Raw genomic sequence first — 14,908 nt, forward strand, 5'->3', positions numbered from 1 at the left:
GCCTGATTCTTCTCTGTGTGATTCCTTTCATAATTCTCCAGAAGGTCTAAGGTCTTGTAGCTTGTGTAAGCATGCTGTTGTGCTTCATTTCTTCCCCCTTCCAAATGTTGAATACAGTTCCCCCATGTCTAATCCGGTCAGGGCGGGAGGCGGGGGGGAGGGGGTGGGTGGAGGGGTGGGTGGATGGGATGGTCAATAAGCTGTGGAATCCTGAGGATGCATGCTTAGCTCCTGAGTTGTGTCTGAGAACGTGTCTGGCTTTGCCACTCGTGGACTGCCATCTGCCAGGCTCCTCTGTCCATGGGATTTCCCAGACAAGAATACTGGAGTAGGTTTCCATTTCCTTCTCTACAGGATCTTTCCAACCCAGGGATTGAACCTGTGTCTCCTGCACTGGCAGGTGGGTTCTTTACCATCTGAGTCCCCTGAGAAGCCAGCCCTATAGTATTTGGTTAATGATGGGAAAGAGAAACTCCACCAGAACTTTGCAATGAAACTCCAGGTAAATCTGTGCTCAGTGAGGCTGATTTAGATGCAGATTTCCACAGTCTCTCCACCGTGAGTCACATTTTATCCTCAGACTCAGCCGTCTCCTTATGAGGAGACCATGCCTGATGCATTTGTGATAAATCAGATCACCGTCATCCAGGAACTGGGAAAGATTGAAGGCAGGAGGAGATGGGGATGACAGAGGATAAGATGGTTGAATGGCATCACTGACTCAATTGACATGGGTTTGAGCAAACTCCAGAAAACAGTGAAGGATAGAGGAGCCTGGTATGCTGTAGTCCATAGGGTCACAAAGAGTTGGACACGACTGAGTGATGGATCGACAAAAACCTACAGGAAATGACTCAACCCCCATGCTACCTTTACAAACAGGGCCAGGAAAATACATACATTAAAAAGCCACCCTTTCCTACTAATAGTAATATATTTCTGGAGTAAATAAGTTATATGGCTGCAGACTTTGCAACACAGAATGAAAATAGACATTGTCGTGTCTACTCTAAGAGTCGGGTTTACATCTGCTGTTTTGAGGCCCTGTTGCTAAAGAAGAGCATTCTCTGAGTCTTTGTCTCTGAAATTCCAAAATACGTGTCAAGTTCAAGGAAAAGAAACGAAGTAGACCCAAGTCTGACAGTCTTAGGATGAGTCACAGTGTTTTATTTCCTCATGTAAAAATGTTTGTGTTACAGGCAAACATTAGGAGGTTTTATTTTTTTCCATGTTATCTACAGTTTTGTAGGATTGGTCATTTTAATGCAGAGAATATATGTACTTTGTTGTTACATACATGAGAATAAAGAAAATTAAGAAACTATGGGGTGAGTGAAGGCTCTGTTCTGATTAGAGAGGAATGGAAAGGGAAACAAGCAAACAAAACAAAAGCTTATTAAACTCACATAACTGAATCTGGAACTGTTTACTTCAGATTGGGACTCTAACCCACACGGCTGGAACTCTAACCCAGTCAAAACCCAGTTTTGGACTTGAATCTACATGGCTGGGACTCAAACCCAGCCAAAATCCACAGTACCTGGTTTCAGGACCTAATGAAGCTCAGGTTCTTGATGTCTCATCCTGGAAAGAATTCAGTGAGAGACAAAGTGATGGGTAAGAAGTTAATTTATTCAGATACAGAGAGAAGCATGCTCTGCAGATGAATGTGGGCCCTGGCGGAGGGCGAATGCGGCCACGAAATTTGGTGTGGTTAGTTCTTATAGGCTTGGTAATTGCATATGCTAATGAGTGGGAGGATTATTACAACTATATTTCAGAAGGGGGGAGATTTCCAGGATCTGGGCCACTGCCTACTCCTTGGTCTTGTAACAGTTCCTTGGAACTGTCATGGCACTTCTGATGTGCCATTTCGCTTGTTGATTGAGGATTAAGGTCGAGTCTTGTGTGTCATCTTGGTCCTATTTGATTCTAATCGGTTTATGTTGTGTTCTTGGGCTATGTCATCCTCTCAAAAGTTGTGCCCTGCCACTTTCCCTCCTGTTACAAATCCAGGGTCTTAGAGTGAGTTAATCCTCAACTTCACTGGAGAACATCAGTTTTCTTCTACAACTGGGCAAAGAAAGTCTGGGTTTCTGTGAGTTCTAAGTAAACCAGTGCATGTGACACACTTAGCACAGTGCCCGATGCATAGTAGGTTCTCAGTGTCCCTACCCCGACCTGTCTCTGAAATTTAACTAGAATCAATAACAATCAATTAGAATGTTTCTTCTTTATCCAACCTGAATGTCTCATTATTTAGTTTCTTTATTCTTATCAGTTATTGATAAAAAATGAAAGGTAACCTTCATGTATTTGAAAAATCCTCATAAATTATTTTTTGTTTTTTTTTTTTCCCGTGGCCAGTAATCTTATATTTAAATTTTGATTCATGCAGTTAGTAAACAAGCTGCATTTATTCTGCGCCATACACTGAACACTGCAGAGTCATCTCACCTTCAGTCGTCCTCTCAAGTTTGCATAATCCCTTCTATCAGAAAATTTAAAAACAAATATTACTCAAAACTCTAATACTACGAATTTTTTTTTTTAATGAGTGAACTAATCCTTACCCATTTTTTTCTTATAGCCAAAGAATTTAATTTGGCTATAGTTTCCATTATGAAGTATCAGTTTCTTATATTTCCTGTTTGTGATCAGATTTTTAATGAACCATAAAAGAAAATAAGAAATAAGCAAGAAACAGGAGTAAACATAGAAAAAGAAATGTAAACACAAACTGTAAGATAAAATGAAAGAATTAAGAAGATAAGGAAATGGTTCTTTCCTCCCTCCTCCCTCCCTCCTCCTCTCCCGCCCCTCCTCCCTTTTCTCACAAAGCCCTACGCCCACTGCAGGAGGTTCAGGAGTCCGCAGGTAGTCCGGAGCTCTGAGCCTCTCCTAGCTCCGGTGTAGCCACCTTTGTGACCTCAGACATGCTGCTGATCCATTCCATGAATGTCTTAACCCCCAGTAAACACAAACGTCCCCCGGGACTCCAGGTGGGCTGCGTGTGTGGCTCGATGTCTCCCTTTCTCTCCAGCTGAGGACTTCCTGTCCTGTGTCAGGTTTGAACACCTGAACATCAAGGCCAGGTCTCTGTGCTTAGCGTGTTGAGGGGTGTGATGCTGGGATGTGGGGAGACCCCGACAGTAAGTCTGCTACCAGTTTCGCTCTGATGTGTTACCCTCTGCTAGAGACTATGTCTCCAACCAGAAGAGTGTAGCAGTTGCTGCAGGTCTGAAATGTGGGTGAGAGCATGGCTCCCGCAGCTGCCTGTTCAGCCCTGGGCAGTCAGAATGCAGACAGTTCTGGCCCCTTCTCTCCTCTGCACCTGTGGCAGCTGCTCCCCTTCCCGACCAGGCGCTTTCTACAGGGGAAGACCTCAAACCAGTGGTCACCTTATTTTACACTCTATTAAGTGTTGATGGAAGGCTTCTCAGGTGGTGCTAGTGGTAAAGAACCTGTCTGCCAATGGAGGAGACATAAGAGATGTGGGTTCAGTCCCTGGGTTGGGAAGATCCCCTGGGGGAAAGGCATGGCAACCCAGTCCAGTATTCTTGCCTGGGAAATCCCTGGATGGAGGAGGCTGGCAGGCTAAAGTCCATGGGGTCACAAAGAGTTAGACACGATTGAAGCGACTTAGCACAGACATTTAACAGAAATCACTGCGGGCACATATTGGTGCATTAATACATGTTGATGGGGGTAGGGGGTAGAATTAATTTGTGTGTCCCAGGCTGTCCTAAACCCTCACATTCACATACAAAGACTTTAACTTCAGCCATTTCTACTTTAACATTTTCATAATGTAAAAATATAACCAGGAAAACTAATTTTACACTTTACATTGAAGAAGCTTATTATTAGGAAGCAGTTAAAAGCTATCAGCCTCATGTTAAAATTGCTGTAGAAGCCAATATGTTGCTCGATATATTTTTGAAGCCTGGTGACCCAGAGCAGTAAGTGGAGCTCGTCAAGGCTGCAGGAGTTCACACTAAGCCTTGGCTGTGAGGTTGTCATTTTACGAACTTCCCAAAACCACGAAGAAGAGTTCACCTTCTCTGCAGTCTGTTTCATTTATAAATGTTGTCGTTGTTGTTTAGTCAGCCATGTCTGACTCTTTGTGACCCCCTGGCCTGCAGCCCACCGGGCTCCTCTGTCCCCCTTGGATTTCCCAGCTGAGGACACTGCAGTGGGTTGCCATCCTCCCCTCCAGGGTTGTAACTAGAGCTGCGTGTAAACTATGTGTGATGTGCTTCCCTCTGCAGTGGTGAACTGCTCCGACCCAGGCTTGGTGGAAAATGCTGTTCGTCACGAGCACCAGAACCTCGCCGGGGGTTTTGAGTATGGAGTGACTGTTGTATATCAGTGCAAGAGGGGCTTCTACCTGCTGGGATCTTCTGCCCTCACCTGCATGGCGAATGGCCTGTGGGATCGCTCTCTGCCCAAGTGTCTGGGTGAGTGGGGTCGTCTGGCCTTCAAAGAACACTGCCAACACAACATATGTAGTTTTTTTTTGTTTTTAATACTATTCAAAAAGGTATTGATTTTTTATTCTCTCCTCCTGACCCCATCACAAATCATATTAGTTTTTATGGTATCTTTAAGAGGGCAAGGGACTCAGTCAGCTCTGCCTGGACCCTGCTGTCCCTGTATCCACCCGTCAGTGCTCGTTTCCTGCTTCAGCCGGGCAGGCGGGCAGATCCTCTGGTTCACCCAGGTGCCAACAGCCTCCAGACTGTGCCTTTTGCAACACACTGCCTCCCTGGGGACCCAGGTTCAGAGATACTGCAAACGGCTATAGTATGGAGTCTCCGTCTATGGACCAGTGTCTGTGGCTGGAAGCATGGAACACCCTGGGGGCCTCAGTTGTCTCATCAGCACTTCCAGGACAGTCCAGTGTGAGCCTGATAAAGAAGACGGCACCCTGGTTGGCGCTTCCTCATGACCCTTAGGTTTAACCAAGAGGAGAAGCAGGGTGCTCCTCCGGGCAGACAGAATTACAGGTCACAGCTCTGGCTTCCCAGAAAACGTTATTAACAGTATGAAGATGAGCAAGAACATTTTCTTTTTCACCCCAGTAGCTACCTTATACTTTCTTTCCCTTGAAATAGCATATTGTCCTTGTGTTCAGAGAGAATCGTCTTGTGTCTTTTTAAAACAGAGTCTGAAAATGAAGGAAAGTGACTACTCTCTTGGTCTTTTAAAAATCAGAAACAAAACCATTCTTAAAATCAATATCTTTTTAGTTTCATTTTTCATGCATACAGAAAATAGGAAATGACAATTACATTATAAATTGAAATACTGAAAAAAGGTGATAGTTCATTTTAGCCCTCATGATTACAGCATTTTTGGTACATTTGCAGAGTGGACTGGTGCTGGAGACTTTTTCCCTTCAAGTCAAGGTCCGTCAAAGCCCTTTGAATCTATGCCTGGAAACCTGTGTCAAATTCTAAGTGTTACAATACAGTTAATTCTTATGGAGAAAGAGAACGATGACTTTCAAAAACAAATGCACAAGCTTATATGACCAAAAAAAAAAAACTATAAATGTGTTACAATTCTCATCAAATTGTGTGTGTTCTGGTTTTCCATGCCTTCACACATGGGAACTTTTCAGAGAAATTAGTTTTATTTTCTCCCCAAAGATTTGCCTAGTCTCTTCCCCGGCCTCCCCAAGACTTACATTAGCGGTTGTGATGATGCCCCTGTGCTCCAGACCTCCAGGAACCAGCTTTTCACTGATCTCATTTTCCAAATCGGTGAGTTCCCACCACTGTTATCATTAACCACTGGAGTTATGGGAACTTGGGAACACATGCTCTCCAAGGAGCGCTTTTTTACCACAGACTCTGTAGTGGCTGGCCACCCTCTCTATTTGTGATGTTGTATGGTTCACTGATTTTTTTTTCTTTTTTATTTCACCTGGAACTGATCATTCACCAACCATGTCACTGATTCTGCTCTAGTTAGCTTCTTTTTAGGACTCTAAACTCCTGTTCTCTGATGAGTGGATGCCAGGATGAGAGAGTGTCAGGGGAGGGCAAATGTGACTCAGGGGGCACTGGGGCCTTTCTGAAACCTGCCTCACTGTTGGTGTCACTCTGCAGTTGCCGATGACCAAATGCAATCTCTCTTGGGTGTAAAATCAGCTCCCTTCGGATCATTTCTGGCACCCTCAGTCCAGTTAATAGCTTACAGTGAACAATGTTGAATTTGTGATCTCTGAAGAAGAAGATTTAGCTTCGGAACCAGGGACTAGGCTTGATCACTCAAGAGATTTTATATAGCAGAGTTTTATTAGAGTATTAAAAGGGACAGAGAATAGCTCTGACATAGACATCAGAAGGGGGACAGAGAGTGCCCCACTTGCTAGTCTTAGGAAAGGGAGTTATACACTTTTTAAATTGGTTATTACAATAAATCAAAAGACTATTTCAAGTTTGTAAAGATCTTACTAGACCCACTCCCACAATTTACATTTTAAGATAACAAGATTAGTCAGGAGGTTGTCAAGAAGGAGAAAGTGTCCTCAAGCATGATACATTATTGTTATATAATCCTTAGTATAGCGTTTAAACTGAGTTATTTGTTGTATAACCATCAGTTCCAGGCTTAAAGAAAAAAACATTTTATTTTATATGACTAAGACTATGGAATGTAGAGGGAAAAGAAAAAAAAGATGTTTGTCCTTTCCTCCTCCTTGAGAATTCCAGACCCCTCTCTCCTCCTCGGGAACCCGGAACCTCTTATCAACTTGCCTCTTATTCCTCCCTTTTCTTTTAGGAGAGTTATGTTGCCAAGGGAAAGGGGCATTGTTTTCATTTCATAACTACTTCCTGCTGTTGAGAGGCATTGTCCCTAAATTGTTGAGGCAACATATTCTCCTAACCCTCATATTGAGGGTCTCAGATCCTGGGGCCCCAAGTAATAGTTGAAGGAGGGCATGGCACTTGGAGGAGCCTGGACAGTCATCTGTAGCTTAAAAACTCAGACAGTTAGAAACAAACCCCAATATGCAGGTCTAGATGTAAGGAAAATAGTAATTAAACCAAGTTAAAACATAATCAAAGTTAAAAGTCACATTACGTCAGTTACATCAGTCATTCTTAGGATTGTTGGATGTCATTGCAGAGTTAAGGAAAGTCCTTTCCTTGATGAGGAGAAACACACCTTGTTGAGCCTTCAATTGATGAGCAGGAGAGTACTCCACAGACCCAGTAATTAGACGAATTGTGGAATGCAACGTAGAAATGGGCCCAGGAAAAGAAGGCATTGTCTTGAGGGTCAAACAGCAGACTCAGGACTTTTGGAGTCAGCAGAAGCAAGCCCACATATATTCTCAGGCCCATCTCGGTTCCTGGCTCAAACAGTGGCTTGTTTGACTCAAAGGCTGGGTCAGAAGTTAAGTTCCTAGTAAAGTCTGTTGAAAAGCTAAAAGCTGAGTCACATAGTTAATTCTAAGGCTTCCAGATCTATGACAGTATCTGTGCACAAAAGAGATCTGTCACAGAGACACTCCCTTCTTCTTAGGGGCAGCTCAAGCCCTCTTTAAAGCTACGGGTAAAACTTTAAACCAACAGTCTTGTGTTTCCTGAGTTACCTTATGCAGATGCCTCAATAATATCATTAGCCTTTTACACTTTTTCTGAAAATTGGGGTCTCCAGGAACAGTGTAAGTGATATTCTATTCTTAGAGCTTGTGACACCCCTTGAGTTACAGCAGCTTTAAAGAGGGAACCATTCTTGCTCTGAACTTTAGAGTTTAAGATCCCACTTACATCATGAGAAATCAGTACAGTAAGATTTTGTCCATTAGTAAACTTAGGAGCTTTAGTCATTGGCAAAGCAAAAGTAGCAATAACCCTTAAGCAATGTGGCCATAGCCTTTTTTCAGTAACAAACAAAATAAACTCTGATCCTGTGGGCAAGCTCAAAGCAGGAGCCTTCAAGAGAGAAGTTTGGAGGGCCTTAAAAGCCTTTTGAGTCTCTGGGGGACCAAACCAGCTTGTTGGTTTGGGCCTGCTGAGTTTCAGTTAGAAGTTTATATAAAGGCCCAGCAAGTTCCCCATAACCCAGAATCCAAATGCAGCAATAGCCTGTAATGCCCAAGAATCCTCTCAATTGTCTTAATGTCATAGGTAGAAGATGATTTAAAAGAGGTTTAACTCTAGAAAGCAACCTTTAAATCAGTGACTGAAATATATTTGGCTCGTTCAGGAACTTTAGAAAATAAGGTATAAGGATCAGGCACTTATTATTTATATATCTTAAATTAGCCTCTGTTTATCATTTGACATTTTTACATCCAAAATAGCAGTGTTGTATGGACTATTACAGAGAATTGATAGTCCCTGTTCCTTTAAATATTCAATGATGGGTTTTAACCCTTCCTTAACCTCAGGCTTTAGTGGATACTGCTTTTGATATGGCAATAGGTGAGGGTCTTTGAGCTTTATAACTATAGGAACAGCATTTTGTGCTAGACCCACAGTTTTTCCATCAGCCCACACTTTAGGATTTACATTTTGTTTAGTTAAAAAGAATAGATTCCATATTTATAAAAACAGAGGCCTGGACCTTGTTCAGAATATCCCTCCCCAAAATGGGTGAGGGAGACTCCCAGCACAATTAGAAACTTGAGAGAATAGCACAGAGTCCCAGCTGCAGCTTTAAGGAAGACTGACATAATAGCGCTTGGCTATCCTGACAGTCGCATTACAGTAGTGGATCAGGAGGAAAGCGGACCAGGGGCTTCTGTGAGCACAGAGAAAGTTGCCCCAGGGTCCAAAGGAAAATCAGTTGATTGGTCCCCACAGTTACTAATACCCGGGGTTCCTCAGGTGTAATTAGGAAGGGGGCTTGCTTGGGGACCCCCAGGCACCTTCAGTCCCGATTGTCTTGAGAGTCCAACCTCTGGGGCCTATACCTCGGAGGGCAGTCTCTCCTCCAGTGTGGTCCTTTGCGGACCAGACACAGAGCTGGGGGTGGCTTAGATGCTTGAGGGCAATCCTGCTTGAGATGCCCCGTCCTTCCCACAGTAATAACAAGTCTATCCCTTTTCACCTGGGTCCCTCTGGGCATTTTTCCTCAGGCTGTTTCAAATCAGGTTTAACAGCCACTGTTGGGGCTTCAGTCTTTGTCCCAGTTCTTTTTTCTTCCTATTTTCTTCCTCATATTTCCTACCATAATATACTCTCTGAGCCAGCTGCAAGTTTTTCTAAAGACTGATTTGGTCCAGGCGCCTGTTTTTGTAGCTTACAGCAGATATCTAGAGCTGACTAAGTGAGAAATCTATCTTTTAAGATAATTTCTCCCTCTGTACTTTCAAGATCAACATCAGTTTTCATTCCAATCCCAAAGAAAGGCAATGCCAAAGAGTGTTCAAACTACCACACAATTGCACTCATCTCACATGCAAGCAAAGTAATACTCAAAATTCTCCAAGCCAGGTTTCAACAATACGTGAACTATGCACTTCCAGATGTTCAAGCTGGTTTTAGAAAAGACAAAGGAACCAGAAATCAAACTGTCAACATCTGCTGGATCATCAAAAAAGCAAGAGAGTTCCAGAAAAACATCTATTTCTCCTTTATTAACTATGTCAAAGCCTTTGACTGGATCAGAGTAAACTGTGGAAAATTCTGAAAGAGATGGGAATACCAGACCACCTGACCTGCCTCTTGAGAAACCTGTATGCAGGTTAGGAAGCAACAGTTAGAACTGGACATGGAACAACAGACTGCTCCAAATAGGAAAAGGAGTACGTCAAGGCTGTCTATTGTCACCATGCTTATTTAACTTATATGCAGAGCATATCATGAGAAACGCTGGGCTGGATGAAGCACAAGCTGGAATCAAGATTGCCGGGAGAAATATCAATAACCTCAGATATGCAGATGACACTACCCTTATGGCAGAAAGCAAAGAGGAACTAAAGAGCCTCTTGAAGGTGAAAGAGAAGAGTGAAAAAGCTGGCTTAAAACTCAACATTCAAAAATCCAGTATCATGGCATTCAGGCCAATTACTTCATGGCAAATAGAAGGGGAAACAATGGAAACAGTGACAGACTATTTTCTTGGGCTCCAGAATCATTGCAGATGGTGACTGCAGCCAAGTAATTAAAAGACACTTGCTCCTTGGAAGAAAAGCTATGACCAATCTAGACAGCATATTAAAAAGCAGAGATGTTACTTTGCCAACAAAGGTCTGTCTAGTCAAGGGTATGGTTTTTCCAAGTAGTCATATATGGATGTGAGATTTGGACCATAAAGAAAGCTAAGCACTGAAGAAGTGATGCTTTTGAACTGTGGTATTGGAGGAGACTCTTGAGAGTTCCTTGGACTGCAAGAAGATCCAACTAGTCCATCATAAAGGAAATCAGTCCTGAATATTCACTGGAAGGACTGATGTTGAAGCTGAAACTCCAATACTTTAGCCACCTTATGGGAAGAACTGATTCACTGGAAAAGACCCTGATGCTGGGAAAGATTGGAGGTGGGAGGAGAAGGGGACGGCAGAGGATGAGATGGTTGGATGGCGTCACCAACTCAATGGATGAGTTGGTGATGGGCAAGGAAGCCTGGCAGGCTGCAGTCCATGGGTCCCAAAGAGTCGGACATGACTGAGTGACTGAGGTGAACTGAACTGATAGAGTTTAAACTTAGCTTTTTTGTTGTGTAATCATCAGTTCCTGGCTTTAAGAAAAAACGTTTTATATGACTAAGAAATGTAGAAAAAAAAAAAAAAAGATATGTGTCCTTTCCCCCTCCTTGAGAATTTCAAACCCCTCTCTCCTCTTCAAGAGACCCAGACCCCTCTCTCCTCCTCGGGAACTCCAAACCTCTTATCAACCTGCCTAGGAATTGACTGTCTCACAGTTAGCTATTTGATCATGTATATTACTTTTTAGTGGTTAACCCTAAAAATTTTGGACTTTACAAAAGGAGAGATAGAAGACTTTACCATCCTGTGGTATTCTAGATTTTTTCCTTTTTGAGCAGTAATTATGATCAGATGATGGGCCTCATTTGGTATAAAGAAATGAATGGAATACTTTGGTTAAAAATTAATCAGTAATTTATTATTACTTTTTAACTTAAGCATTTTATTTTTATTAAAGTAAAAAATTTAATAGAGGAGATATATATATATACAGCTGATTCACTTTGTTGCACAGAAAAAACTAACATAATATTATAAAGCAACTAGACCCCAATTTAAACGTACTTAAGACAAATACTAACAAGGAAAATCTGTTAGAATGGTCTCTCTAGGCATGTGATCTGCAAGAGGGAGCAGATTTGACTGAGTTTTGTCCCCATGCAAAGCATACTAACTGAAGAAATAATGGTGATAGCTTTGTGGATCTGTGGTAGTCTCTACCATTTTGTATGAACACTGCTTACTTAGTATACAGCTAAGGGCAGATGGAAAAATTTAGATAGATGAATTTCTTTTTCAAAATATCAATGTCAATTTCTACCTTCAGCAAAGCTACCTTAATAAAAAAACAAACAAAAAGCTTCACTGACAGACCCTTTCCTGGTCTTCAGTAATGTGTGAGGGAGGGTTGTCTGGAAGTTGATGCTCCTCATCCACAGGGTACCAGGGATGTGTTTTTGTTAATCGACGGTGATCATATGAGTCTCTGAAGTACAGTGACCAACGCAGAGCAGTGTAACAGGAACAATGTACTTATTGATTATTTTCTCTTCTTCTTAAGTGATATCGTGTGGACACCCAGGCGTCCCTGCCAACGCCATACTCACAGGAGACCTGTTCACGTACGGGGCCGTGGTCCACTACTCGTGCCGAGGGAGCCGCAGTCTCGTGGGCGACAGCAGCAGAGCCTGCCAGGAGGACAGTCACTGGAGTGGAGCCCTGCCCCACTGCACAGGTGGGCTGGCGCGGGCAGTTGTCCACCGCACGGACACAGACTGGCGGCACCCGTCTCCAAAGTGGTTACTAACCCATTCCAGCCGAGCACACCCCTGGGACACATCACAGGCGTCTGTGGCTTCTTCTCTTTGTATGAATATCTGTCCCAGCACGGTTTCTCCTGCTGGAGCCCCGGGAGCCTCCCACCCCTGACTAGGAAGCCTGCTTGCCTTGACTCAGCTTGCCCTCCCTTTTCTCTCCTGCTTCCTCTCAGTTCTTACATGTCTTTCCCATCTCCACCATCAACAATCACATCGGTCCTGTTCGGAAAAGAAATCATATTAATTCTTGCATGAATGTTTCATAATAACTCAGTGGATCACACCTCTTATTTGATTCTTTTATTCCCAACACACCTTCCCCCATCTCCTTGTGGGCGTCCTCACCAGCATCTCCAGTGAGCAATTCCTGCACCCACTGTCCCCAGTGTTTTGTTTCTTCCAAAGAATATCAATTATTGTCACTACCATATTTTAATAAACTATTTTGATTTTAGTTACACGGAAACAGTTTCTTAGAGTCTTCTACTTTTGTGCTGTAATAAAGAAAATCTTTCTCACAGGATTTCCAGAATGTTATATGACTGTGACCGTGTTTGATATACATTTACACAAAATTTCATTCTCTTTAAACATAACAGCCCTGTTTTAAACTGCATCGTCTACTGCCATGTGTTTTGTGTTCTGCAGGAAATAACCCTGGATTTTGCGGTGATCCGGGGACCCCAGCCCATGGGTCTCGGCTTGGAGAGGAGTTTAAGGCCAAGAGCCTCCTGCGCTTCTCCTGTGAAATGGGCTACCAGCTGCGGGGCTCGGCCGAGCGGACGTGTCTGCTCAACGGGTCCTGGTCAGGACTGCAGCCCGTGTGCGAGGGTGAGTGGGTCCCAGCCTGAGAGTCAGAGCTGCAGGTGGAAACCAGGTAGCTCACTCTGAAATGACCAGTGGTGTTCTGCAACATCTTACAGGTTATGCTGTTTCTACAATTAACCTGTTTTCCCCCCAAACATAAGAGAATCATCAGGAAGTCTTCTCCTGATGACCGTCTCTGTGTGGCACTCAGTGTGTTATGGCAGGTGGGGATGAGAATGCAGGTGAAGGTGCTGTGAGCAGGTCAGGTCCTGACGGGGGCTCCCTGCTGCTGGAAGTCGTTCTGTTCACACATTATTTCATCTATTGGTGGCCCTTGTCTTAGTTTCTTGAAAACTTAAACAGTGAAAAAAGTAAGCAGTTTGAGAGTAAGTCATGTTTTCCATAGAAATCTCACTCTGTTGCTAGGGTACTACACTATGAGTTCTTCCCCAACAAAATATAAGTGAATTCACTTATTCGAATAGGAGAGCTTAACTAAATTTTACTTTATGATGTACTTATCCCAGACTATGCAAAGTGAAGTTGCTCAGTCGTGTCCAACTCTTTGCGATCCCATGGATTGTAGTCTATCAGGCTTCTCGTCCAAGGGATTTTCCAGGCAAGAGTACTGGAGTTGCCATTTCCTTCTCCAGGGATCTTCCTGACCCAGGGATTGAACCCAGGTCTCCTGCATTGCGGGCAGACGCTTTAACCTCTGAGCCACCAGGGAAGCCCTATGCTTCCACCAGGGAAGACTATGCAAAGTGCTTTTTAAATAGCATTTAGTTTAGCAAAACGGTATCATCACTGACTCACTGGACAAGAGTTAGAGCAAACTTCAGGAGACAGTGAAGGACAGGGAAGCCTGGCGTGCTGCAGTCCATGGGTCACAAGGACACAACTTAGCTACTGAATAACAGTTTAGCAAATTCAGAAATTTGAATGGTTCCTATAAAATCCTTTTAAACTTTTTGCTTAAAATCTGTATACAAAAAGAAGTTACTAAAATGTTTCAATACTAAAAGCATTTATCAAAAATACAGTGGTCCAAAAAATTGGCTACTTCCAAATTGTACTGTACAGAAATCATTGGAAGTCAGGTGACTGATAGTTCAATTACACTCAGGAAAACCACAAATGATGTCTCAGAATAAACGACTAACCCCCTTCCTACTTCTACATACACACTTAACAACTCTTAAATCTGTGGAGAATGTATTGCTTTCTGTTTTTTCTTACTTGCTGACGTAGGTCCATATCTTTGGGGCACATATTATATTCTGTAGAAAATGGGATTATCAGTAACTTTTCCATTGCCACAAAGGTTATCCATGACCTATGTACTCAATCCCTTGACTAAGGTTATGCCCCTCCTGATGGATTTACCTTCTTTGAATCTATTTAAAAAAACATTAGATCTTGATGGACATTTCAATAAATTTTAAAAAGAGGTTCATGAATTACAAGATTAAAACATCTGAAAAATTCTTAAGCATCAAAGAACGTAACTTTCTAATACATTTTCATCACTTTAAATCATGTTTCCTTTTGTTACGAAATAATCTGAATGCAGAATTCCAAAGAATAGCAAGAAGAGATAAGAAAGCCTTCCTCAGTGATCAATGCAAAGAAATAGAGGAAAAGAACAGAATGGGAAAGACTAGAGATCTCTTCAAGAAAATTAGAGATACCAAGGGAACATTTCATGCAAAGATGGGCTCTATAAAGGACAGAAATGGTATGGACCTAACAGAAGCAGAAGATATTAAGAAGAGATGGCAAGAATACACAGAAGAACTGTACAAAAAAGATCTTCATGACCCAGATAAGCACGATGGTGTGATCACTCATCTAGAGCCAGACATCCTGGAATGTGAAGTCAAGTGGGCCTTAGAAAGCATCACTATGAACAAAGCTAGTGGAGGTGATGGAATTCCAGTGGTGCTATTTCAAATCCTGAAAGATAATGCTGTGAAAGTGTTGCACTCAATATGCCAGCAAATTTGGAAAACTCAGCAGTGGCCACAGGACTGGAAAAGTTCAGTTCTCATTCCAATCCCAAAGAAAGGCAATGCCAAAGAATGTTCAAACTACTGCCCAATTGCATTCATCT

The 14,908-nt window shown here is 42.7% G+C and overlaps 1 protein-coding gene across 1 annotated transcript in view; it reads left to right on the forward strand.

Moving 5' to 3' along the window:
* CSMD1 (CUB and Sushi multiple domains 1) overlaps nucleotides 1-14,908 on the forward strand; it is a 1,675,023-nt gene that overhangs the window by 1,623,841 nt on the left and 36,274 nt on the right. Inside the window, exons 55-57 of the mRNA XM_068971399.1 lie at nucleotides 4,272-4,460; nucleotides 11,733-11,906; nucleotides 12,637-12,819. Of these exons, the coding sequence (XP_068827500.1) occupies nucleotides 4,272-4,460; nucleotides 11,733-11,906; nucleotides 12,637-12,819 (546 nt within the window). The remainder of the gene's footprint in view (nucleotides 1-4,271; nucleotides 4,461-11,732; nucleotides 11,907-12,636; nucleotides 12,820-14,908) is intronic.

The sequence above is a fragment of the Capricornis sumatraensis genome, chromosome 4 (genome assembly GCF_032405125.1).
Source record: "Capricornis sumatraensis isolate serow.1 chromosome 4, serow.2, whole genome shotgun sequence".
NCBI classification, from domain to species: domain Eukaryota; kingdom Metazoa; phylum Chordata; class Mammalia; order Artiodactyla; family Bovidae; genus Capricornis; species Capricornis sumatraensis.